Source organism: Zalophus californianus, chromosome 1 (genome assembly GCF_009762305.2).
Source record: "Zalophus californianus isolate mZalCal1 chromosome 1, mZalCal1.pri.v2, whole genome shotgun sequence".
Lineage (NCBI taxonomy): Eukaryota > Metazoa > Chordata > Mammalia > Carnivora > Otariidae > Zalophus > Zalophus californianus.
Window position 1 is genome coordinate 212,906,833 of NC_045595.1, and position 27,110 is coordinate 212,933,942.

Below are 27,110 nucleotides of genomic sequence, written 5' to 3' on the forward strand. Positions count from 1 at the left end.
GCTCAGTGGGAAGCTTGCTTCTCCCTCTCCCACTCCCCCTGCTTGTGTTCCTTCTCTCACTGTGTCTCTCTCTGTCAAATAAATAAATACAATCTTAAAAAAAAAAAGAACACTTTGGTGATTCTTTTGTGGTTCCATGCAAATTTTAGGCTTGTTTTTTCTAGTTCTGTGAAAAATGCTATTGGAATTTAATAGGGATTGCACTAAATGTGTAGATTGCTTTGGGTAGTATGGACATTTTTAAAAAAGATTTTATTTATTTGACACAGAGAGAGCACAAGCAGGGGAAGTGGCAGGCAGAGGGAGAGGGAGAAGCAGGCTCCCTGCTGAGCAGGGAGCCCGATGTGGGGCTCGATCCCAGGTCCCTGGGCATCATGACCTGAACTGAAGGCAGTTGCTTAACTGACTGAGCCACCCAGGCGCCTCGGGTAGCATAGGCATTTTAACAATATTTGTTCTTCCAATCCATGAACATGGAATGTTTTTCCATGTCTTTGTGTCATCTTCAGTTTCTTTCATCAGTGTTTTATAGTTTTCAGAGTACAGGTCTTTCATCTCTTCGGTTAGGTTTATTCCTAGATATTTTATTGGACTCAACAGATTCTTGTTTTACTCCCGACTACTATCATATGTCATTCCTCACGTTGTCCTGCTTTTGGCCAGTGAGAGCTTCTATAAGCTGGTTTGTCTGTCCTTTTGTCATTTCCCCCGTAATTGTTTTGAGCACAGGTTTCAGGCTCATCTTATACTTTCCCTGCTCCAGCCCTGGAATCGAATCAGCCACTTCTCTAAGGAGCCGTAATTCTTTGTATTGGGGAATGCTATTTATCGACTAAGATCTGGATACTGACTCTTTGCTACTGGGTGTCCCTGCTTCTCAACCCTCTCAGTGGACAGGACTGGGGAAGTGTGTGCACATGCTTCCCACGTGTACGTGAGTGTAGGTGAGGTGTGCCTCTATTTCCGTATGTCTGTGTGTGTTCAACACATGAATTCATACGAACAACTCCATGTCCACTCCAGGAGAGCAGGGCTCATTTGAGCCCTCCAGTGTCTCTATGTGTTGCTCCCTTCTCTGCACTGACAGCCCTATATTTATTCACTGTATATTTATGTGTCTTCTCAAACTGGAACATCTTTTCCCAATCTTTTTTTTTTAGAGATTTATTTATTTGTCAGAGAGAGCGCCAAGCAGGGGAAGCAGCAGGCAGAGGGAGAAACAGACTCCCCGCTGAGCAGGGAGCCTGATGCAGGGCTCGATCCCAGGACCCTGGGATCATGACCCGAGTGGAAGGCAGACACCTCACTGACGGAGCCACCAGGCGTCCCCATCCTTCCCAATCTTAAAAATCTGCCTATCTATCCTTTAACTAAACAAACAAAAAACCCAAGGAAGTATACTTTTAAAATCTGAGCCACTGGATTGTTGCAGAAAGCTCTTGGTAGGTGTTCTTGCTAAGAGTGTCTCGCGCATCAGGTCGTTTGTGACTTCGTGCCTAAATGAAGGGAAGCCTCTTCCTGTCACGTGAGGAAGAATGGTTTCAGAGTTGAACACGGCACAGCTGACGCGTGTGGGGAGGGATTTGGGTGGACACGGTACCGCCTCATCTCCTATGGGCTTTGCTTTGTGGTTGAACATCACATCGATTCTAGAAGAGTGGGTTAGTGCAGGAGACTCGGGGCCTCTGGATCGGCCCCACTTCCTGTGCCCAAGTCCCTCTGGGCAAGTCAGTGAGGGCCACATGGCCACCTGCACACGTGGCAGGGTTTATCCAGGAGAAGACCCTCCAGATGGAGCTCACGCGGGGCCCTGCTCATTTCTCTTCAGTTGCCGCTGTTTGGAATTAGCATAACTGCATTAAAGCCAGTGTAAGTTCTGACACCAATAAATGAGTAGATGTAGACTTCTTCTGACACGGGTATTTCTGGGCCGGCATGGTTTTGATCTAGAACTGGCCGCTGTAGAGTCAGATTCGGCATTGGGCCATATCCTGGAAGGTGTACATCAGTGGAGTTAACAGAGGCAGCTCAGGGCTTGGCCCACACGGCCGAGACAGCCAGGGGAGGGACGTGTCTTTTTTCCTTAGTTTAGCTATTCTTTAAATGGAAGTTTTATAAAATATTTTCTTTTCTGCTTTGAATAGTCTCGGACTTTCAGATGGCTGATGGAGGGAAACCTCCATTTCCACTGTGCAGGTCTGAGAAAATGAGCCCTTGGTCACCCAGAGTCAGGTCCTGCGTTGGCCCCATCACTTTCTGGGCGAGTCTCCTGGTCTGGCGTGCCTGCTCTGGAAGGCGGCGCTCGCACCCCCCTGCTGCATTTGTGTGGGGTTAGATAAAACATGTGGAAGCAGGCCCCTGCACAGATGCACTGGCCCGAGGTCTCCATGGCCGAGAAAGTAAAGCTGAGAAATCAGGGAGTTACTTTTCTCTCTGCCTGTTCTGCAGATGTTCACTGAGAGAGGGTGGCTTTCCATTGACTGACAGGTGACACGGGGACTGGGGACTTGGATCCTCCCACAAAGTCTCTGCTCTTCTTCTGGTTCAGCAGTCACTGGCATCGCGAGCCAGTGGCTGCCCTGCTCTCTCCAGGCCGGGGTTGAATCAGGCGTAGCCCGGCCTCGGGAGTTTTCGTGCCAGCAGCCATGAAAGTGACGGTGACAGAGATTAGACGAGGTTGAGAGCACAGCCCATTGATGTGGGCACCGGGGCAGGCAGAGCTGGGGTGAGCTGGGCGTCCAGACCATGCGGTCAATGGTGAGCTCTGTACTTCATGATCGGAGATGGTGCTGGTCGTCGGGGCCGCAGCAGGACAGGGTCCTTGGCCCTTAAGGAACGCGTAGCGTGGAGGGAAACCACGAGGTACCGCAGCACTGAGCACGGGCTGGATGTGAGGCCCCGGGAGAGATGCGCACGCCAGGTGCGGGCGAGCTGCTGGGCAGACTCTGGGGACAGCCATGTGGATGATGAGGCATATTCGCTAGCTGGCCAGGCCCAGAGAAGGCCAGAGTGTTCCAGCAGAACTGGCAGGCTGGGGGAGCGCCAGGCTGCGGGAGAGAATAGCGTGGTGCCCTCTGACTGTTGGCACAGCCTCCAGTTGGGGAGGGCTGGCCGGGGTGCTGCCGCCCACGGACTTGACCCGCAGGGGCGTTTTCACAGATTTGCCTTTCTGAAAGGTGGACAGTGGAGGGTAAGACTAGAGCTTCACGTGAGCCCCTGCTGTGCTCAGGGTTGTGGGGGGGGTGCTGTTTGGAGTCGCTGCCTTGGGGTGGAGGGGAAGGCAAGATGCTAGGAGGACGGCCAGCTTTTGGTCAAGGCAGAGACCATTGGGGGGTGCTCAGTGACCGGTTTGTGTCCGTCTCAGGATGGGGGTGCCAGGGGCAGAGAGGGCAACCTAAGTAACGAGGCCACACGAGTTCACTTCCTGGCCTTGGGCTGGCCACGTCCTGCGCTTCTGTGCTGCCCACTCCGGTCATGCCCTTCCTCTCCCCAGCACATGGACACACCCCTGCAGGTCCCCATGGCCGTGGTCAGCTGTGGTGCCGTGGCTGACGTCCCCTCCTCCATCCGCCTCCTCCAGTGGTGTCAGCGGCACCACTTGGTTCTGTTCTTGTCCTGCCGACTGCCGCTCCCCATTCTGCGCAGGGTGTCCCAGATTTCCCAACCTCCTGACTCTCGTGTGGTCCACCCCCTCTCTCTGGGGTGGCCTCACCCAGGCTGGAGGCTCCACATACTGACTCAGTGTCCTGGAGCTGCTGGAACAAAGTCCCACAAACCGATGGACGAAACCTGCGACTCTGGTGGCCAGAACCTGAAATCAGCCTGGAATCTCTTTCAGCTCCTGGTGGCTCCAGATGTTCTTGGCTTGTGGCAACATCACCCCAGTCTTGGCTTCTGTCTTCACGTGGCGTTCCCCTCTGTATGTCTCAGATCTTCCTCTCCCCACTCTTAAGGGACACCAGTCATTGGATTTAGGGCCTCCCCTAAATCCAGGATAATCTCATCTTAAGACCCTTCACATAATTACCTGCGTAAAGACCCTTTTTCTAGAGAAGGTCCCATTTGCAAGGACGAGGGGCTGGGATTTGGCGATCTCCTGGAGGACACCGTTCAGCCCTCTCCTCGAACCAGCCACACCCTGATGGTCACCGAGTTTGCATTTCTGGCACAGTCTCATTTGTTTGGAATGTGTGTGAGAAGCATCTCAAACCTAAAATGCCCCGACTCTTGCTTTCTCCTCCCAGGCCACAGAACCCGCTCCTCTCCGTCTGCTCCATTTCAGGACATGCGGCTCTGCTCTGCCGGTTGCTCAGGTGGGAACCCCGCATGGCCCCCTGCCCGTCCGTGGCTGCACACCTGTCCTTGCGCCCCGGTCACAGCCCCTTTCTGCTCAGACCCTCCCATGGTTCCCTGTGCCCCCAAGACAGGGGGCCCCATGGCCCGTGAGAGTCTGTGGGACCCGGTCACAGCCCCCTTCTGCTCAGACCCTCCCATGATTCCCTGTGCCCCCAAGACAGGGGGCCCCGTGGCCGTGAGAGTCTGTGGGACCCGGTCACAGCCCCCTTCTGCTCAGACCCTCCCATGGTTCCCTGTGTCCCCAAGACAGGGGGCCCCGTGGCCCGTGAGAGTCTGTGGGACCCGGGCCTGCGCGTCCTGCTCCCTTCCCTTACCCTTCTCCTTCACCAGTCTGCCCAGCCGCACCAGCTGTCCATCTCACACACCACACAGTGGCTCCTTCTGGTCCTCCTGCCTCCGAGTGTCTCCCACAGGCACTTTTACTGACCCTCCCCCAGTCTTCTCTGTCCCTGCCTGGTTGTCCTCATCGCCTCCTGACACCCATGTGCAAGGTGACCTGTTGGTGCCTACCACCTCCCCGACACCCTGCGTGCGTGCCGACGGGTTGCTGCCCGTCTCCGCTGGAGCCCATGCTCCCCCAGGGCACAGGATGGTACTTGAGGCATGAGCACTTGCTGAAGGAAGAGGGTAACCTCATTTGCCCCTTGGCTTTTCACAAGGTCATGTTAGCCCCCACCTCATGCTGGCTCCCTGGGCAGGTGGGAGGCCCTGGACTCCTGAGACAGGCTGGCCAGCTGTGCGGTCTTGGCCCTGTTACTCAGACTCCTCAGGGGGGAGTGGCCCCCCCTGGGAGAACCTGCCTTCAGGGAGGGTGCGTGCACTGAGTGGGTTAAGATATGAAGCCAGGCTTCTCGCTCCTTCCCCAACTTGCTAGTCTTGGACAGGATTTCTCCCACTGAACATGGTCTCCCAAAGCATCACTTCCCCTGGTGACCTTTAGTGGTGCAGCCAGTGCCAAACAAGTGACTGGTTCCTGTGCCACATTGCAGGTGTTCATGGGGGGGGGCTCGGCGTAGCCCCCACTCGAATTATTCTTACTTTGAAGCTTTGCCTTGTCATTGAGTAAATGAACCATTATTTCCATCTGCTCCTACATACAGATGTTAGGAGAGTGCCCTTTGTCATTCCTGCCTTCCATCCAGTCTCCCTGACCTCACAGTCGCCAGGTCTCTTCCCAGAAGGGCTGCCCCAGCACACAGCTGGGGGAGCTGCTGGCTCCTGCTCTGTCCCCACAACCTGTCCTCAGTCTGTGCAGGGGCTGCCTGATGCACCCCTTCTGTGTGGCCTGGTCCCCTGGCCCTCGCCGCCCCAGGAGAGCAGAGTCTCGCCGACTCCCTGTAGCAGCCCCGGGCCCAGGACGGTGTCCTGCACGTGTAGACAATTACTAGAGGGAATGCATCCGGGTGGGCAAAAACTGTGAGAACAAGTCCAGGTCCGGAGCACATGGAAACTCAGGGCCGCCAAGTGAGCAGGATCAGGCTGAGGGGGTTGGCTTATAACGTAGTAAGAGTGCTTCTTTCCTCTCCGTGTGAAAATACGCATTTTAAAAAAGTATATGGATGTTGGGGAATAAAGGGACCAAGAATGCTCTGCAATTATTAACTGATGCTTTTCTGCTTTTGTTTCCCCAGACACCATTTGCTTTTGACTCAAGATGATGTGATGTTTTATTATAAAACTCATTAATCATGATGGCTACACAGACATTAAGCATAGACAGCTATCAAGATGGGCAACAAGTGAGCGCCTGAGCTTTATTCCACATTCTAAATACAGTCCATGGGTCGGGTACTGAAACACGACCAATGCTTTGTATATTTATACTTCAGTTTCGTGAGGTTGCAGGCTCAGTTTTAAGGATATGATGCATTGATCATGTGCTGGTGTTAGAAAGGCTCGCTATAGTGTTATTCAAATCATTTCTCCCAGTGATGCCAAGTTGCCGGTAATTGTGACTCCCCTAAGTTATAGTTTATTGGGAATTTCCCTTTTTGATGTCCATGCTAGTGAGTGTTGTTGCTTTTAAAGAAAAGTTGGGTGTTGAGGAAAGCGGATGACCGGTTGCTGACCTGAGCAGGAACCACGGTGTTTCCCCTCCACAGGCGTGGGCGGCGGGGGGCCTGTCCCATTTGTCGGGGCAGCATCATTGCTGTGCTGTCAGCTCCTGTTGTGTGGCTGTGCCCGGACAGCCTCTAGCCTGCCCTCCCACTGTCCATGGACTTGGTGTTCCTGGCACAGCTGCGGTGAAGGTCTGGGTGTTTCGGGTTCTGTGCCCTGAAGGAACTGGGGAGGCAGGGAGTGGGAGAAGCTCAGCCGAGGCCTGGGCAGCCTCTCTTGGGACACCTGAGGTCTTGGGATGCTCTTTGTGTTCAGAATGGGGTCCAATCCCCCTCTTGACTGTGGAGCCCTGGAGCTTGTTTTGTTGAAGACCTTCCAGTCTTTGCTTCCTGCTTCCTGTAGTGAGGAAGGCCCAGAGGCCGCTTTTCTCCCTACTCGAAGGGAGCTGGGTCGCGACAAGACCAGGGGGACTGGCCCGAATGAGGTCACAGCCCTGCATCAGTGAGGTTGCAGGTGGCGCCTGGGACCTGAGGCTCCCTCCCTCTTCTGTTGTGTCTTTCCTTGGTGGCCAGTTCTGTGCATTCCTGCTTTGGTTCCTGTTGCACAGACTTTGTTTTTGTTGGCTTGTTGTTGTTGTTGTTCGCTTTTTAAAAATGTTGAAGTATCTTAGCTTCTTAGGGGAATTGAGGCATGGGGGTGCTCTCTGCACCTGGAAGTCCTTGGATATTTCCAAGTGATTTTGTTTCTTAAAATGCAAAGCTAGTGTTGTCCCTCTCTCCACCTGCTGAGCCCTGCCTTGAGGACCCTGCATTGCCCTTGTCCTCACCTCTGCACCCTGCTTCTGGGCATCCCTGCCCTGCGGCCCTGGCCCTGGCTCTTCCCTTGGCTCTTGCCTCAAGGAGCAGCTTGGCCAGGGCCCTCTGGTCCTGCAGGTCTTTGCTTCCATCGCTTCCTGTGAAGACTCCCTGGCCTGCCCTGGTCCCTCCCCGCTTGCCACCTGCCTCCTGTCTTTCCTCCCTCCACTGGTCCCCCTGATCCCCTGCTGGCAGATCCTGCCGGGAGTCTCCTCCTCCAGCAGGTCTGTGCCTGGGGGTGGCTGAGGTGGCCATGTCCTGCGCAGTGCCAGGCACAGGGAGGGAAGGAGCCTTGCTTTTCCCTTGACGTGGAAAACTCTTGGTGAACATTATTTTAAACATTTCCTATCCTACAGTATAGATATGCCCAATTTCCTTGGCCATTTCTCCGACATTTAGGTTTCTCTTTCTTCCACAGTCATTTTTTTTTTTTTTAAACCCGAAATAGGTGCCTGGGTGGCTCAGTCATTAAGTGTCTGCCTTCGGCTCAGGTCAGGATCCCAGGGTCCTGGGATCGAGCCCCGCATCGGGCTCCCTGCTCTGTGGGAGGCCTGCTTCTCCCTCTCCCACTCCCCCTGCTTGTGTTCCCTCTCTTGCTGTGTCTCTGTCAAATAAATAAAATCTTAAAAAAAAAAAAAAACCTGAAATAAATCTTTTAAGGCTTTTTTATAATACTGTCAGATTTCCTACCAGAAAGTTGTGTTTGATTGGGCTTTAGTTAGTTGCTTTAGTGTTTGTTTTTTTAAGAAAGAGAGAGAGAGAGAGAGAGAAATGCTCTCCCGGGCCCACTGCACCATCTAAAGGCAGTGGCACAGAGGCATCCCTGCCCATCTGGACCATCGAGAGGCAAGTGCGGCGCCAGGGTCTCCCCTGCGACACGGCCCCCGGGGCCTGCGATAGCCCTGGCTGTCAGGTGCCAGGGTCGTGGCAGCGCTGGCTCTCCCCCACTGCGTGGGAATAAGCCCCTTCCCCAAGGGCCCCCACCAGGCTGCTTCCTTGAGGACGGAGTCCTGGCAGCGAGGGGTGTTCCTGAGGAAGCTGAGGGGGCTGGCGATCTGCTCTCAGATAATTACGAGTTTCTTGCAGCATTTTGGGATTTCTTTCTGTAAACTGAATTCTTTATGCTTAAGGATTTAAATACTTTTCACCTAAGTTACAAACCAAATAGCTAGTTGAAAGCAATTTATAATATCTTTAAGGCTTCCTCTTAGGTTTTATACTATTTCTTTAAACACAGCCGGTCTTTGCCTTCTGAATACAGTGACTTTTCCTCAAAATTTGGATAGCTTATGTATTCCTGAAATTTAAGAGTAGATAGGGGAGAATTTAGAATATAGGGTCTGGGTTGTTTTTGTGACAAGATAAGAGTTTGAACCACTCGTGTGTACTTCTCTTGCTCAGCGTGAGCATCTAGAGCAGGCAGAGACAGTGGTAAGATTATTTATGTGCCACTTCCCTTCAGTGCTGTGTAGTAGCATGTTTTTGAAAATCATAAGCATTTCATGGATACCGGTCCTCACAGTTTTCAAGATGATTTGGAAATTTGACCTTTGTTTTAGCCGTTTTCAAAACATATTAAATTCAGAGGAGTTTTGTTGGTAGTATTTTTTATGTATTACTGCCAGTCGTCCAACTGTCTAGCAATTTACCACTCCTGTTGCATTTCTGTTTCTGTTTGAGAGTAGAGTACTTAGTAGTAGTTTATTTTGTGTTTAGTAACCAGAATTCTCTCCTTTCACAGATGCAAGTAGTAACAGAGTTAAAAACGGAGCAAGATCCCAACTGCTCTGAACCTGATGTGGAAGGAGTGAGCCCCCCACCCGTGGGGTCCCAGACACCAATGGATGCGGACAAGCAGGCCATTTATAGGTAGCGATGAGATGTGACACATGTGGGTTTTAACAGGAATGGCAGGAATAGAGAACCTTGTTAAATGGAATGCTAGACCTATTACCTAGGCAGAGTAGTAAGGTTTGATGTGATAACCACAGGGGTGAGAAGTTTGTCAAATTAAGATATTATTCCTAATACCTTAAGAAAAAGTTTTGGAATATAAATGGACATTTTAGTCAACCTTGCAAAAAGAAATCTTCAGGCCCAGGTAGTTTTACTGGAGAATCCAGTAAAGGAAGAGGGAATGCCTCCCAACACATCACTCTGATACTAAAGCCAGACAAAGACAATACAAAAAAAAAGTGTGCACCAGTGTGCCTCATGAACTTAAACATAAAAATCATTAATAAAATATTAAATCCAGTGACATATAAAAAGAACACACACTGACCAAGTGGAGTTTATCCCAAGAACTCAAACTAATTCGTTAGTCAAAAGATCAACCAGTGAGACGCACAACATGATCATACCAAGTGACACAGGAAAGCATTTGACAAAAATCAACAGGTAATTATGATTAAAAACTGTCAGCAAAGTGGTAATGGAGGGAAACTTTCCTAACCTGATGAAGGGCAACATCAAAAAATCTGTAGTTCTCATCGTATTTAATGGCCAAAGACTGTTTTCCTCTAAGACTGGGCATAAGGCAGAGTACACTCTGACTCCTTTTGTTCAGCACTGTAATGGAAGTCCTAGCCAGTGCAGTTAAGGCAAGAAAAAGAAAGAAAAGGCATACCAGATTAGAAAGGAAGAAACACAACTGGCTCTGTGTACAAACGACATCATTGTCTATATAGAAAATCCCAAAGACTCAACCAAAAAACTTCCAGAACTGGGTGAGTTTAAGAAGGTCACACATTACAAGGGCAACACACAGAAACCAATCCCATTTCTATTTGAGTAATATACAGTTGGAAACTGAAAATTAAAAAAGACAATACCATTTACAAGAGCTCCAAAAAATTTAGGTATAAATCTAACAAAATGCAGAAACTTTATGCTGAAAAATTATAAAATGCTGATGCAAGCAGTCAAAGAAAACCTAAATAAATGGGGACACATACCATGCTCGTGGATTGGAAGACTCAACTTTGTAAAGATGTCCTTTCTCCTAAAATCGACTTGTAGATTTAGTATAATTCCAAATAAAGCCTTCGGACAGTTTTGTACATATAGACACGTTAATTCTAGATTTTATATGGAAGGCAAAATAACTAGACCAGCTGAAACAGTGTTGAAAAGAATAAAGTTGGACTTCTGAGACATACTATGGCATTACGGTAACGAGGGTGTGGTGACGAGGGTGAAGGGGTAGGATGAGAATCACTTTGTCCTGCACAAATACCGTGTTTACTTGACCTTTGACAAAGGTGCAGACAATTCAGTGGAGTCGAGGTAGTCTTTCCAAAAAATGGTGTTGGAGGAATTAGACATTCATATGCTGAAAGAAGATCCTTGACCTAATCTCATGTTTTATACAGGAGTTTACTCAAGGGGCACCTGAACGGCTCTGTCAGTTAAGCATCTGCCATCGGCTCTGGTCATGATCCTGAGGTCCTGGGATCGGGCCCCATGTCGGGCTCCCTGCTCGGTGGAGAGCCTGCTTCTCCCTCCCTCTTGTGCGCACGCTCTCTCTCAAATAAATAAATAAAATCTTAAAAAAAATAGTTTACTCAAAACAAAGTATAGATCTAAATGTAAATTTTAAAACTATAAAACCGGTCTCTCCATACCATGGAATATTACTTAGCCACAAAAAGGAACGAAGTAGTGATACGTGTTACAACATTGATGAGCCTGGAAAACACCGTGCCAAGTGAAAGAAGCTAGATGCCAAAGGCCATGTATTGTATAATTCTGTTTAGATGTCTAGAACCCTAGCAAATTCTATAGAGACAGGAAGTCGGTAGTGGTGGCCTGGAGCTGGGGTTTGGGAGAAGATGGGCAGTGACAGCTGATGGCTGCAGGGTTTCTTTGGGGGTGACAAAGATGCTGTAAGAGTGACCTTGGGGATGGTGGCACCGCTCTGTGAACAGAGTAGAACCATTGCATTGTACACTTTGAAGGGGATAAACTGTAGTATGTGAACGATACCTCAACAAAGCTGTTACATAAACGAATGCAGATGTACGTACTAAAATACTCTCATGCAAATGTAGGACATACATTTTAAATTTTTTTTCCCCCCAGGCATCCACTGTTTCCATTATTAGCTTTGTTGTTTGAAAAATGTGAACAATCTACGCAGGGCTCAGAAGGCACAACTTCTGCCAGTTTTGATGTAGATATTGAAAATTTTGTAAGGAAGCAAGAGAAGGAAGGAAAACCCTTCTTTTGTGAAGATCCGGAAACTGACAATTTAGTAAGTACAAGAAATGTTTTGTTTTTTTCCCCAAAATTAAAATCTGTTCAATAAGTTTTAAACTTCTAATTAGAACTTCAGAATGTAGTTCTGCTAAAGGGGAGAATCCGATAGTTTACGAAATAACTTCCTGTATGTGTGACCTGAATGTCCCCGTGTCTTCCAGCTTTCTGTAGTGACTTTTACTGTAGGGATCAAAGGAGCTCATCTGTGCCTGTGTCACAAGGGGACTGGGGGCTCAGTTCTCTCCTAAGTATCTGTGAAGTTCACTGGGGTTGGTGTGCTTATGTGCTGTGCCTGTCAGGCAGCATGCCTGTGCCCCAGTCCAGTTCTAGGCTTTTCCTTGATCACGGACACACACCCTTATGCTCTGTCTGGAGGCTGGCAGTAAGTGGTGGTGGGTGACAAGGCTGTATGCAGACTTGAGGAGGCCCTTGAACACAGAGCAGGGCAGTCTTAACAGGGGGCTCCCACACTCTTCAACTGCTTCCCCTGGCCTTTCAACCTCGTGTGGGTGCCCTCCTCCCAGGTCCGGCGCCCCAAGGTCCAGGGTTCTCTGTGCTTGCTGAAGGAAATGCAGAATTTGTTAACATCACTGCTGCACCCCTCAGTGTTGGTGGAGCGCTGTTAGCTCATGTCAGGGGACACGCTCCTTCCCTGGGCTTCCTTTAGAGCCTGCTAACCCCCAGCCCAAAATCTTAGTCAGGGCCCTGATCAGCAGAAAAGTGTCTCAGGAAACTTTTTCCTGAATAAATGTCCCGGATCTTTGTTGGTTTTTAATTTCTCATTATACATTCAACCCTTAGTGCCTAACGGATTTTACCAGGGCGCTGTCTGACCGGGAATCAGCCTCCTCATCTTTGAACTGGGACCAACAGTGCCCGCCCTTTTGGGGTGAGAATCAGAAGCTCTCTCTGCCTCTGAATCTCTGTCACACAGCCAGCAGTGCGTGGCTGCGGGGACAGCCAGAGGGGACCCAGGTTCTCCTGACTGGTGTTCCAGCATAGGGTCTAGCAGAGCTTGGGGCGTGGTCACTCTTTATCGACTGCTTGGCTGGTTCATGCCACAAGTACATATGAATTACTGTCCCCAAGGTCACAGGGAAGGAGCTGAGCTTTGGGGTTGTGGATTCACAGGCAAGTGGTGCTTATTACAGATCATTGTCTACTGCTGTGGGGCAGGTTACTCTGAAATTTAGTGACTTAATAAAGTCACTGTAAAACTTTTAGAAAAATCTTTTTTTTTTTTTTTTTTTTGTACTTTTAGAAAAATCTTAAAAGGGCTAACCTAGTGCTAGGGAAAGAGTTCTTAGGCTTGACACCAAAAGCACAATCCCTAAAAGGCAGAGTTGATAAGTGGAGTTTTATCAAAATGAAGAGCCTCCTATGAGGTGGGTATGGATTCCTCCCCATTTACAGAGGAAGACATAAGAGCAGAGGGAGGGTAAGTACCTTGCTCTTTGTTGGAGCTGGTCCGCGGTGGGGCCGGGGTGAGGCTGGGCTGTCTCCTGGTGCTGTGACTCACTGAGGGCGGCACGGGGACATCTGTGCCCCACACACCAGATGCAGCGAAACGCCAGAGGTCTGCGGTGCTGGAATGACTTGTCGTTTTGCATGATTTCTGATGTCATCCCCCTCCTGTCATTGGCAGTGCAGTTGGTCAAGGCTCTATGGCGTTCAGGCGAATGACTGAGAATTACAACTTACCATGATGCTGCCGTTTTCTTGTCTGAAGATCTTCATTTTCTCTGCTTCTAGATGGTAAAAGCAATCCAGGTTTTGCGTATTCATCTTCTTGAGCTGGAAAAGGTTAACGAACTGTGCAAAGATTTCTGCAGTCGATACATTGCTTGTCTAAAAACGAAAATGAACAGTGAGACTCTCCTGAGCGGAGAACCTGGAAGCCCGTATTCCCCCGTCCAGTCCCAGGTATCTATGTCGGGTCCTGCTCTGCTCCTTGGTGATGGTAAGGTCTGCAGGGGTGACGGGTACTGACTCCTGAGACCAACAGCCCTGTCGGAGTGCCTGGGCTGACATAACGGCCATCCTCAAGCCAGAAGGACAGTCCCTCTGGGCTTCACGCAGTAAGTGGGGTGAGGCCTCAATCTGCATGTGCGGACCCTGGATCCCAGCTTTCTGGAGGATGGAGTACCATTCATTGCTTTCCTTTTTCTTTAAAACAGGGTTTTTATTATTTCTTAGAATTGTGGTAAAATACACATATCATAAAATGTACTGTCTTAACCATTCTTAAGTGTACAATTCAGTGGCATTAAGCATATTCACACTGTTGTGCTACCATCATCACCATCTATCTCTGGAACTTTCCATCTTCTCAGACTGAAACACTATCCCCATGAAATACTAACTCCCCATTCTTCCCTCCCCAGCCTCTGGCTCCCACTATTCTACTTTCTATGAATTTGATCAGTCTAGGTACCTCACGTGAGGGGATCATACCGTATTTGTCCTTTTGTGCTTGGCTTACTTTGTGGACATAATGTCCTTGAGGCTCACCCATGTTGAAGCACTACTATACTTGAGCCACACTGATGGTGATATTCCATTGTGGTCATAGTTCACACTTCCCTGATGGCTAATGGTGTTGACCATCTTTTCATGAGCTTATTTGCCGTCTGTAGATCCTCTTTGGTAGAAGGTCTGCTCACGTCCTTTGCCCATTTTCTGATTGGATTTTTTTTTAAACTGTTGACTTTTGAGAGTCTTTTTTTTTTTTTTTAAAGATTTTATTTATTTATTTGACAGAGTGAGAGAGCACAAGCAGGGGGACAGTAGAGGGAGAAGCAGTCTCCCTGCCAAGTGGGGAGCCCGATGGAGGGCTCGATCCCAGGACCTTGGGATCATGACCGGAGCTGAAGGCAGATGCTCAATGACTGAGCCACCCAGGCGCCCCTAGATACTAATCTTTTATGGGCTGTATGGTTTGTAAATATTTTCTCCCAAGTCTGTAGCTTATCTCTTCATCCTCTTAACAGGGTCTTTTGCATAGCAAACATTTTAAATTTTGATCAAGTCCCATTTATCAACTTTTCTTTGATGAGTTGTGCTTTTGGTGTTAAATCTAAGAACTCTGCCCAGCCCTGGATCCCAAGGATTTTCTCTAGTTTTTTGTTTTGTTTTGTTTTCCTGAAAGTTTTATATTTCACATTTAAATCCATGGCCCATTTTGAGTTAACTTTTGTATAAAGTGTGAGGGTTTAGGTTGAGGTTCTTTGTTTTGCCTCTGGACGTCCTGTGCTCCAGCACCATTTGTTCAAATTCCTCCCCTGAACTGTCAACGGTGAGTGTATTTGTTGGTCTGTTTCTGTGTTCTCCGTTCTGTTCCCCTGATCTCTGCCTTTACACCAGCTAATCTTGTTACTGTAGCTATTGAATAAGTCTCAGATTTGGGTAGACTGTTTCCTTCCACTTTATTCTTCTTTTTCAAAGTTATTTTAGTTATTCTAGTTCCTTTCCATATAAGTTTTGGAATAATCTTGTCTATATCAACAAAAAAACGTTACTGAGATTTTGATAGGAATTGCATTAAGCCTGTGTATTGTTCTGAGGAGAATTGATGTCTTTCCTCTGTTGAATATTCCAGTCCACAGACCAGGTATGTCTCTCTGTCATTCCTTTCATTGGTGTTTCGTAGTTTTGTGATACAAGTCCTACATATGTATTTTTAGAATTACACCTAGGTGTGTGTGTGTTTGTTTGTTTGTTTGTTGGCAATTACAAATGGTATTATATTTTTAACTTTAGTGCCCCTGCTAGTATTTAGAGATACAGTTGATTTTGTATGTTTATCTTTCATCTTGCAACCTTGCTGAACTCATTTATTAGTTCTAGGAGGTCCTTTTCACAGATTCCTCAGGATGTTCTCCTTATTCAGTTATGTCATCTACAGATAGGAACAGTTCTGTTCCTTCCTTCCTGATCTGTTTGCTTTTTATTTCCTTGTCTTACCTTATTGTGTTGGCTAGAACATCTGGTACTATCTTGAATACGATTGGTGAGAGTGGATTGCCTTGTTCCCAATCTTAGGGGAAAACATTCTGCCTTTCACTGTTAGTTATAGTTTTAGTGGCAGGTTTTTTCTAGATGCTCTTCATCAAGTTGAGGAAGTTCCCCTCCATTTCTGTTTCTCTAAGAGTTTCTATCATACTGAATTTGTCAAATGCTTTCCCTGGGTGAATTGATACGATTATGTGATTTTTCTTCTTTCTTCTGTTAACATGGTAGTAGATTACATTACTTGATTTTTCGAATACTGAATAAGCCTTGCATTCCTGGAATAAACTCCACATGGTCATGGCACAGAATTCTTTTTATATGGGTTCCTGAATTCTGTTTGCTAATATGTTGTTAAGCGTTTGTATGTCTGTACTGGGGGATATTGGTCTGTAGTTTCTTTTTTGTTACAGTCTTTGTCTAGGTTTGGTACCAGGATAGTACAGCTTTGTAAAATGAAGACTCCTTTCCTGTTTTCTGGAAGTGATTATATAGATTTGGTGTTAATTCTTCACATGTTTGATAGAATTCCCCAGTGACACTAGCTGGAGCTGGAGATGTCTTTTTTGAGTGTCCCAGTTATGAACTCGGTGTGCTTCATGGTTGTAGGGCTGTTCAGATGACCTGTTTCACGCTAGCTTCGGAGGCCCGCGTGCCGAGTGGACTGTGGCACTCCTCTCCTGCTGACGTGTGTAGGGTCTGCAGTGCTCTCGGTTTCCTTCCTGATGTTGGTAATTTGTCACGTCTCTTTGTTGTAGAGGTTTGTCAATGTATTGGTCTTTGCAAAGAACCAGCTCTTTTTTCATTGATCTCTGTTTTTCTGTTTTCAGTTTCATTGATTTCTGCTTTGATCTTTATTATTTCCTCCCTTCTGCTTGCTTTGGTTTCCTTTTGTTCCTCTTTTTTAGGTTCTTGATGGTGGGAGCTTGGATTATTGATTTGGATGAATTAATATTCTAACCAAGTTAATGTGGCAGACTTTGTATGTACCTACCAGAGCTTTATACATACATTCAGATTGATGTGGCAGCCTGCAAAGTAATCGTCTTTGGGCAGTACCCACTGATGCTGTTGAACTGCTCAAATGCCTGGGTGTCTGCTGGGCGCCAGACCCTGTGCCTGGACGCCAGCATGGAGCTCTCTCCCTGGCCGGCCACCAACCCAGCCATCTTGGTGAATGGACGGGTGGAATCTTGATGTGGTATTTATGGTCATTTCTGCGGAACCTGCTGCAGGCCAGGCCCAGATCTAGCACTCCACAATCATGAACACCAGGGGGCTCGCCTCTTTTATGATGATTAATATGATGACAAGAGGAAAGATAATCTTTTGGAAGCCAGATTGAAACCAGTATCTCAATACTGATGATCATAGTTGATACTGGGTCAGTCTTGGATCTCTTGGTTTGCAGATATGTAAGGTGGGTTTTCTGGTGTTTTCCCATAGCCCCTCACTTTGTATTTCTGACTTACAGCAGATTCCAAGTGCCATCTCAGGCACTCTCAGCCCCCAAGGAATCGTGGTTCCAGCATCTGCGCTGCAACAGGGGAACGTAACCATGGCGACAGTGGCAGGTAAGCCCAATGAAAAAAGGATGCTCTTTCCTTGAGCTTTTGTGGAGAAGTCCTTTTATATTAGAACAGAGAAGTGCATAAATATAATTTCTAATTAATGCCAGTTCCTGAAATAGGAGTGGCAAAATCTAGAGCATTTAGAATTGAATGCCTGTTTCTTGTTTTAATTCCCAGTAACAAATAGTTGACGCAAATTGTGTTTCCCTGTCAAAAAATTTTGGGAAGAAAGGTTTTATATAGGAGTTGACAATATATAGCAAAAACCAATTGTAATTTGTAGATAACATAGTTGTTAATTGCACTCTTGGCAGCACCTGGAAAAGCTTAGGTTGTGTCATTAATGTTTGACAAACAAATAAAAATTCATTCTTAGTATTACTTGTATAGTAAAAACCATCATGGGAGGGGTACTGATTCTGTGGTTCCCTGGTGCATCTCAAACATCGCAAATATAAAGTTGTCATGAAAATGGAATGGGGCATGTGAGGAGGAGAGAAATTTACAACGAAAACCCTCATGTGATAGTGTCAGGGGAAACCTCCCCAGGAAGATGAAAGCATGTTTGATCAATATATACTATGATAAAAAATAGTTCACACCAATTGCCAGGTCCTTTAATACTGCTAATTGTGGGGAAAGTAGGAAACAGAGGTGGACAAAAAGGGAATTTGCAGAATCCAAATAAGCCCTTGTGCCCTGTGCGGTGGGACACCTTACCACCCGCTTTGCACTGTGCCCCCTGACCGTGCCCACCCCCCTGACACACTGCCCTGCCCCACCCCCCCCCACTGCCCTGTCCCCTCCACTGCCTTGCCCCTCACTCTGCACACTGCCCTGCTCTGTTGAACTGTGCCCACCCCCTGCACACTGCCGTACCTCCTGCACAGTGGCCCGCACACCCCTTACAGTACCATGCCCTCCCCTGAGTGCCTCCCCCCACACAGAGCCAGACCTCACTATAGATGCTGGAACACTACTTGTCCAAGGAAGTTGTTTAATAATTTATAGTGACAAGTCAGCCAGCAAAGTATTGATCATTTGAAACAATTTAAAAACCACATCAGACTAAAGGTTTTATTCCTTTCATACGTATATTGAGTATATTGAGAATACGGTTTTAAATCGTTGTGACTTAAAGAGTATTTTAATTTTTTCCTTCTTGAGGTGGCACAGTGTATCAGCCTGTCACAGTTGTCACTCCTCAAGGCCAAGTAGTGACACAAGCATTGTCGCCCGGCACGATCAGGATCCAGAACTCCCAGGTGCGTGTGCCATTCCCGTGGGAGGGTCTGGGGGTGCGTCGCGCAGGCGTGGGGCACGGTAGGCCCAGGCTGGATCTGTTCCCTCTGCCTGAAGATCATTTGTCTCGAGTTGGCTTCCCGGTAGCAGTCTCCAGTTAATCTCAGTGTCCATGTTTTGTCTCCTGTTTACTCTTTGTCTCCCTCGGTGTAAAAAAGTTGCAAAGTTCAGAAAGTCTAAGGCAGCAGGAAAAAAGTCATCCATGACCCCTTCCCCTCAGCAACCACTGTCGTCCAATTGAACACTGGATTGTGTGGTTGTCTCTGGATCAGGAGACTCGAGGCAGTGTGGACACGCTCTTCCCGCCGCCATGCAGGTTGACAGCAGACCCAGCAGGCAGGTCTTGCAGCCCATGGCAAGGCCCTTCTGTGCCCCCGCTGGGCCAGAGCGCCACTCCGGGCTGGTCCTCAGGCTGGCTGGGGCCCTTCCTTAACATCCTCCCACAGCCTGGTGCGAAAGCTGAGCAAGAGCTGCCCCTTCCCCACTCCCAGTTGCCCAGTGGAGGAGGGCCTGCCCCAAGGAGGCTGGTGTGTTCCTCCTGCCCTCCCTCGGCCTCTCGCTGCCCCCAGGCACCCCAGCTCCGAGAGCGCAGGAGGCCGCTTCACGGGCAGAAGCAGCACATGGATGTGCTGTGCTGTGCTGTGCTGAGGTCACACTGCTCGCTCTGTGTCTATGTGGTGAGACGGGGTCGGCTTGGTGGTCGGCCAGGCCGCTGTCGATCACGGAAAAGCACGCACGCACACACATGCACACACACCCTTGTTTTCCACTGCCAGGCCACTGTCGATTACGGAGACGCATGCACACACACACTCACCCTTGTTTTCCACATTGAGCTAGGTTTAAGTCCGAAAGATAATGTTTCTGTTGTCAGCTCGTAGTTAGGAATACAGATTCTTTATGTTAGTTGTCTTTAGCCCGCACAGATGTTTCCCACAACCTCACGGACGGCTTGGAGGCCGAGCCCCGGAGATGTTGTGTCTCCCTCAAGCAAACAGCAGAGGCGAGAGGGTGTGTGGGGGGGGGGGCACGGGCTGGCACCGCCAATCCAGGACTTACTGCCTCTCACTGCATGGACAGAGTCGAGCTAGGGCAGGGGGCCTTGTCATCTGGGCACATGGGGTCTCACCAGGCCCAGCAATGGGTGCAGGAGGGACTGGACTCCACCAGCATTGTCCCTAGATTCTCCAGCCAGCCTGCTTTCCCTGGAGCTTCCTATTTACCACGGCTGTGAGCATGAGGTGGTGTCTGGTTGGCAGAGCTCTTCCTGGTACCACATGGAACTGCTTTTAGAGTGAGGTGTCTTCCTTATGTAGTAGAGGTTTATTTGCCCTGTTGCTTAAGAAGAAAGTTTTCCGGGGTGCCTGGTGGCTCAGTCAGTTAAGTGTCTGACTCTTGATTTCGGCTCAGGTCACTCACGGTCTCAGGGGCGTGAGATTGAGCCCTGCGTTGGGCTCTGTGCTCAGCTGGGAGTCTGCTTGGGATTCTCTCTCCTTCTCCCTCTGCCCGTCCCTGCTGCATGCTCACTCTCTCTCCCCACCCCTTTGCTCTCAAATAAATAAATCAATCTTTAAGGGAAAAAAGAAAGTTTTCTACTTCACTGCATTTTCTTATAGACGGAAAGGACTAGTTTAACTAGCAAACACATAGAGTTTGTATTTCAGCATAACCCCTTCTGACACAGAACATGCCTGTGACCCTCCCCAGCCTTGTCAGGCAGACAGGTGAACACAGCTCCCTCCTTGCAGCCTGTGGGCTGTCTCTGCTCCGGTGCTCAGTCCACTGTGCGCCTGTCCCCTCCCCGTCATTCTCCTGCCGAGTCCGGCTTCTAGGGCAGCAGGGACAGGAAGCCAAAGACACGAGCTGCCCTGGGTTTCCAACAGAAGAGTAAACAGATTGAGGGCTCTGGGTGCAGGTGTTCTTTGAATAAAACCTGTACGTGGTACGTGTGATTTTAATTGTAGCTGTTTGGGCTGCTCTGGGCTCTTTTCTTCCCTTTTTCTCTTTCTTGGGGGGGGATTGTTTCTTACTGGGCTTCAGGTAATTGGGGAGAGTAACTTCACCAGTGACATTGTCTATTTTTGTGTCAGAAACTGTCAGGGTTGGTTTGATCAAGAAAACTGCTTGCTGTCCTGGCTCCTGTGGTCACTCTGGCCAGCGTCATTCATGGCAGCACTGTGGTGGCGGTCACTCCCATGCCGTTCCCCACCTGCCCGTCCTGCCCCGTCGTCTGGCTGCGTTGTGGGCGCAGCTGAGGCGGATGGTAACATTGCCACTCTCCCCCAGGAGAGAATTGGCCACCGTGGGCCACATTCTGACCTACGGCCTGTCAGGAGGAGGCAGGATTTGGCCTCTTCCTAGGGCATCTCTATGGAAAGGTGTTTCTACTTCTAAAAACGTATTTTTGAGGAGAGAGAAGTAGCCAGGGGGATTTCACGGATTTCCTCCCGCTCTAGCTCCTCCCCCTTTCCTGGGAGAGTCTTATTTGTACAGTTGTTATTTATATATTTTAGGTTTTTGCTATTACTTGGCCTGTGACAAGGTTTTTTGCCTCCGTTTTACTCTTATCTTGCTTTTTTGTATCAGGTGGTTGTGTGTCCAGCTCAGTGTGCAGGATGCTGAGAGGCTTGGAGCCAAGCACCGCTTTTCCCACCCTGTTCCCTCCTCTCCCCTCGGGCAGCTGCTTTTTGATCCTGCTGATTCCCTACCGTTTCTCACTAAAAATCCTCCCTCTTAACTCACCCCTGAAGCTCCTGGTTTGGGCTCTCTGTCATGGTTGGGGCCTGTGCTCCGTCCGTGCACCCCCTCGGCGGCGGCTCTTCCCCGCCCTGCCCGTGCTTCTCCACACAGCTCGGCCAACCTGTTGTCAGTATGAACATCACCTGGTCTCTGCGGAGCTGAGTGTGTACCTGTGATCCCAGGGCTTCTCTGGTTCAGATGTGTCTGGCCGAGCTCGCAAGTGCTTCACTGTTGTCCCGGTGCCACGGCCAACACCTACCTGCCAGAAGGCACATCGGGACCGCGGGCCCCCAGAAGCTCTCCACCTCCCTTCTCCGGGGCTCTTCTCTATCCAGGCTGGGCACAGGGTATGTTCTCAAACTTTCCTTGGACATCGCCTTGAGGAGTCCCTTCTAGAGCCTACATCCTCTACTTTCTTGGCTTTACTCCCCACTTTGGAAACTTCCAGAGAAAATGTGCATGGGAAGTACATTCTGTTGAGACATTGCAAACCTGAAGATGACTTTATTTTGGTCTCGTACTTGACGCAGGCTGTTTCCCAGGACAGTTTCCGGAAGAAATTGTCAGCAGGGCCCGGGAGCATGGCGTCGGGGGCTCTAGCCACCTTGGGAAGAGGTCAGCGCTCGCTGCTTTCTGGGCTGCTGTTTTCTCCTCTCAGCCACGTCTCTTCTCCGAGCTGTTGCTGAGCCCTGGGAAAACCTCATGTCCTGGAGTCTGAGACCTCTCCTTGACGTCTCTGAGATAGCCCTACCCCCACCCCAAGCACATTAGACCTTCTGAACTGAATCTCTGCATTTTTGTGTCATTTTTTATTTGTATTCTCATTGTCTGGTTTCTGAGAGATCTTTTATCTTCCAACCCATCCATGCAGGTTGACCTCTTCAGCACAGTTTGGATTTCTTTTTTTTTTTTAAACATTTTATTTATTTATTTGACAGAGAGAGACACAGCGAGAGAGGAAACACGAGCAAGGGGAGTGGGAGAGGGAGAAGCAGGCTTCCCGCAGAGCAGGGAGCCCGATGTGGGGCTCGATCCCAGGACCCTGGCATCATGACCTGAGCCGAAGGCAGACGCTTAACCGACTGAGCCACCCAGGCGCCCTCAGTTTGGATTTCTTAGACTCTTCCGTTCCCTCTGTGCTTTCTCTTGAGGTAGCTCCTGTTTGTGCTTCATGGGTGGTTGAAGCCTTCTCTCTGTTCCCTCTGCATCTCAGCTCTGGTGTCTGCTGTTTGTGATGGAGGCCTTCGGGTGTTTGGGGACAGTTGGCTGTCCTCGGACCTGTCAGCATGAGCTGCCGGAAGGCCACTGGGTGCGTGGCAGGTACGGGCCACGGCAAGCCAGCTTCTCCACGGGCTGGCCTCTGGAGTGTCTCCTCTACTCAGTGTCTCCAGAGAAGGACTCTCAGACTTCCTGCCTGGGGCACAGGCCCGGTTGCGAGGGCGGGAGCGGGCCGGGGTCTCCCATTTTGCGTGTAGACTTTCCCTACCCTACTCTTTGGCCTTGCCCCTCACTCCCGCTGTCCATTGCTCAGTGTGCCCCGGTCTCCCGCAGGGCAGGGGGCAGGTCAGTCATCTGCAGGGAATGATGGGAGGGCGTGTGGGGGGTTCTCACTGCTTCTTAAACAGACTGCCAGCCAGTTTCCCAGGCTCTTACCCGCCCGCCGCTCGTCCAGGCCCCGGCGGTGCTGGAGCTCAGCAGGGCAGTGGCTGTTCCGTGCAGAGGCTGTGGCTTTCCTCACGCAGCCCTGTTGGCCCTCGGGCCCCTTGGTAGCATCTGTGAGGTCGAATCACACAGCTAACTGTCACTTCGCCCACTTTTTGAGCCCACATTTGCTTTAACCCTGCACGAAAAAAGCAACACTGGGCATATGTCAAATTTCATGAAGAACATCATATATTAATTGAGACAAATAAGGCAGATGAGCTAAATTTTGGCCCTGGTGCTTTGGAGCTAGTATTAAAAGTTCATTGCCTGTTCTTTTTTCTGTACACACAAACACGACCATAGAGGGGGTGCTTAATACCATTTGCTTTCAGTCCTTTAACAAAGACGTACATTTCAAAAAACACTTATGCCCTTAATAATAATCTTGGCTTTTAAGAAATGTTAGCTACAGCTAGTGTCTTACTATTCCCTGTAAGTCATAAGTTGTGTCTGTTTCGATGTTGTTGAGGCTTTTAGAGAATATATCTGAAATGATGTCACGCCAGAGGAAGTACAAATAATACAGTGACCTCTCCACAATCACATTCCAAATCCTTAAAAGGGTGTCTGTGGATACATTACACTGAAGGTGATGTTCTTGCCTTTATAAAGTCAGGTTCCTGTGTAAGTTCTGAATTCACGCATGCACAACAGCCGAGGTGCCCCTGGCGGGTCTGTGCTGAGGCCCTGGGAGCTGTGGTGGTTTTCTTCCTGGCCTGTGTCCTCAGCGCTGGTGACACCATCTGCCCAGGGAAGCTGGGCGTGAGGTGCAGCGCCTGGGGCCTGTGGGGCTGAGGCCTGCTCTTAGAGACATCAAATCTTTCTCACGTTTGTGGGAAAGACAGTCCCCTAAGAAGTGTTATGAGTGTCCTTTCCTGTGGAAAGGGAATGGGCAGAATGTGTCCATGCTGTCCTCAAGGGGCAAGGGAGGCCGTGTCTGGTGGCTCCGGAGGCTTCTGGGCCAGAGGCGGGTGCCTTGGCCCCTTTGCCCTGTGAGCCCCGTGTCTGCACTGTGTGCGCGTCTGTGTTTTCCCCTCTGTTCAGCCCACGTGGCCGCCTCTCGTCAGCGGCCCTTCTGCCTTCCTGCCCGTTCTTGCTGATTGCTTGGAATCTCTAGGCTAGGAGAGCGGGTGTTGTCACGTCTGTGACTAGAGGGTGCGAGGTGAACACGAGTGGTGGGCGAGAAGGCCGTGGGCCTCACATGTCTGCAGGGCAGTGGCCCCAAGGCCCTCTGGGCTCCTGTCTCACCTGCCGGACGAGGGGGCCACTGCCCGCGAGACAGCGGTGTCAGTAGTGAGAATGCAGAGGGAGCGCCCCGACGGGTGAGCCCATGGGGCCCAGCACACACATCTCTGCTGCCATATGTCATTTCTCTGTAAGACCTTTGGTTATCTTCATTTGAAGTCGTAAACTACTTGCCTATGTCATAATTTCCTGTGCCTTCTAATGTTATTTTTCAATTGTTTAAAAGCTTCAGTTACAGTTAAACCAAGATCTAAGCATCTTGCATCAAGATGATGGCTCATCTAAGAATAAAAGGGGCGTTCTGCCGAAGCACGCTACCAATGTGATGAGATCTTGGCTCTTTCAGCACATAGGGGTAAGAACGCAAGTGCTTCCACAGTCAACGGTGCCCCGAGATGCTTGCTTGCTGGCTTCCTTTCTGGAAAAAATGTACTGTCTGCTCCGGGGGCCTGGTGTTGAGTGTCGGTGCCATGTTGACTGTCTCAGTGTTAGGGTGGAGTGTGGGACAGAGGAGGGTGACCACACTCTGGAGGTCCCTGCCTCAGGGACTTAACCAGGAGGGCCCCACTGCTGACAAGAGAGTACCTTCCGCTCATGCTAATCATCCACGTGCCACGGAGGGTGACCCAGTGAGGTGAGGTTCGAGAAGTGGGCAGAGAGAAGAGGAATTCGGGCAAAACCTGGGGAGATAGTGACGTTTTAGATAGTAGATTTGAGAGGAAGATGTGGTAAGGTTGAATATCGAGCTGTGGACAGAGGGGTCAGCACATGAGCTTGTTGACCTTGAGCCGGCGTTTGGCCCGCAGACAGCACCGGCCCACGCACATAGTGTCTGCACACCTGTTCACTCACCTGGGTCATGGCCACACCCTCCCTGTGAAGATGCCCGTCTTAGGGAGCACACACTTGCTCGTCCATTTACTGCGCAAGACTTGCTTATTACCCAGCTGAGACCCTCAGTCCTCCTGCCGCTGAACTTGGGGGAGGCACGTGACCCAGAGCAGCTTTCAGGGGTGACAGCCCAGGCTAGTGGCCAGGGTCAGGACTGACCACGTTGGCTTGCAGGGGAGCATGTGGTGAGACAGAGGCAGGAAAGTGGCTACTGTCTGCTGCGTACGGCCCTGTCCAGGTGGACGAGGAGCCCGCAGGGGTGTGTGGGCACAGACGCAGAGGCCTTTGGGTGTCCGGAGGGTCGGAAGGTCAGGAGGTCCAGCGGGGTCTAGCGGGGAGCTGCCCGGCAGCCTCGGGAACGAGCTTTGCAGCCGGAGCTTTCCGCCTGCTATTCCCGACTTCTGTGCTGCGTCAGCCGGCTCTGCCCCTTTGCCTCCCTGCCCCTGGCCCCCACTCGTGTCTCTGGTTGCTGACCGCTCCCTCCGCAGGCCGCCTTGCTCACCTGCATCCCAGTGCCCCGTGGCTGTCGGCGGGGCGTCCTTGTGCCCTTTCTCCGCACGCACCCTTGGGGAGGCCCGCTGCCTGGGCCCGGGGCCTGCGTGTGCTCCTGGCGCCGGTCTCCGTCCTCGCCCTGACTCTGAGCCCCGGGGCCGCTGCCAGTCTCCGTCATCCCCTGTCTTCTGGGCTTTTAGCCCTTGTCACTGCCGACCGGCACCCCCTTTTCTCTAACTGGCGCCAGGCTCCTTCCCCGAGAGACAGCAGTCCTAGGTAGCTGCCGACTCCAGGCTTGGAACCAGCACGTGATGTCGCTGAGCAGGACCCCTCTCCCTTTCCTGGCCGGCCCTCCTGGAGCGCTAGGACCCCCAGCTTCTCTCCTCTTCTGCCCTCTGCCGAGCCATCCCCGCGTGCAGGACACAGCAGCATGGGTCTGGGGAGAACAGTGCTGGCTCTGAGCGGTGCGGCCGCTTCCGGAAAGTTGTCCTGAAAGGGAAAGGCGTTACGGACACCATGGTTCAGCGCTGTTCATTCTAGTGGTGGGAAGACTTGGTGTGTTTGCTGGGACATTACACAGCTGGTTCCCATGGTACACGGGCCCGGGGCGCTCGGCAGACCCGGGCAGGGGGTGGCAAGTGAGAGAGCAGGCTCCCCCACTGCTGTCCCCCAGGACGGCCCCACCGCGTGCGTGTCCGTGCTATAGGAGCACAGACCAGTGTAGGATGGCCATCGTCCTCCCGGTGTCCTTTTGTGTCTTAAAGTTCCTAAAACAGTAAACCCTGCTTGTAGGTTGAAGTAGAATGTTCCTTATTTTTTTTTTTTCCCCTATGAGGCATTTTCTGCCTCCTTTGGCCCTTGTTTCTTTGAAACACAGTCCTCTCCTGCAGCCTTCCTAACACGGGAGGACAGTTCCTGCCGCACGGTGGGGTTTTTCCTGGTTAGTGCACTGGGTTTCCTGTCCCCTTTTATTTTATGAGCTTTTAAACGGCAGGCACAGTATTCGCATTTCCGTAATCCCTACCTCGGGGCCATATGCGCTGGCATCACCCCGAGTCGCTGTCTGTCCGAAGGAACAGACGCCACTGAGGAGACCGGCATGGCACGACACCGCGGTCACCGGGGTGACCATAGTGTGCAGCGACTGTCCCATTCGCTGAGTGTCACTTATGGTATCTCCTGCGCCCCCCCCACCCCCCAGTGTTCTCTGGGGTCCCGGGCAGTCCAAGATAAGGGATTTCGTTGCACATGGCTTTTAGAGTCATTGTCTTACTGGTTTCTACACGTGGACAGTAATCAGCCATGGAGAAATCGCTTATTACTATAGATAGAAGTGATTTCCTTTGGTCCTTCTGTCAATTTTGATATGTAATTTCTGGCTTAATTCTGTTTTTTTTAAGTGGAATGTTTTCATCATAAAAGAAAAGAGCAATATAATAGGCATTCCCACCCCAGCCCTGGGCTCGGCTCTTCACAGACTGCACACACTGACCTAGCACGGGTCCTGAAAAGCCATCCGTGCACCCCCGTGTCCCTTTCCTCTCTCAGTGCCTGTGACAGAAGCATGTCGCCCCATGTGTCGGGCTGGAAGCAGCCTGCCCTGCCCCTTCCCTGCGTCCCCCTTGTTACC

At 50.2% G+C, this 27,110-nt stretch overlaps 1 protein-coding gene across 8 annotated transcripts in view; it reads left to right on the top strand.

The window, feature by feature from the left end:
- The window catches only part of PKNOX1 (PBX/knotted 1 homeobox 1), a 62,035-nt gene that overhangs the window by 25,641 nt on the left and 9,284 nt on the right, over positions 1-27,110 (top strand). For 4 of the 8 annotated variants that reach the window (XM_027585969.2, XM_027585970.2, XM_027585973.2 and 1 more), the window contains exons 2-9: positions 4,245-4,313; positions 5,988-6,095; positions 9,010-9,137; positions 11,352-11,523; positions 13,281-13,451; positions 17,011-17,110; positions 18,275-18,372; positions 24,324-24,452. In XM_027585969.2, coding sequence (XP_027441770.1) covers positions 6,045-6,095; positions 9,010-9,137; positions 11,352-11,523; positions 13,281-13,451; positions 17,011-17,110; positions 18,275-18,372; positions 24,324-24,452 — 849 coding nt within the window. In that variant the 5' untranslated portion in view covers positions 4,245-4,313; positions 5,988-6,044. Of the gene's footprint in view, positions 1-1,411; positions 1,870-4,244; positions 4,314-5,987; positions 6,096-9,009; positions 9,138-11,351; positions 11,524-13,280; positions 13,452-17,010; positions 17,111-18,274; positions 18,373-24,323; positions 24,453-27,110 lie in introns of those variants that run through there. The other 4 variants (XM_027585972.2, XM_027585975.2, XM_027585974.2 and 1 more) reach the window with 4 other exon arrangements.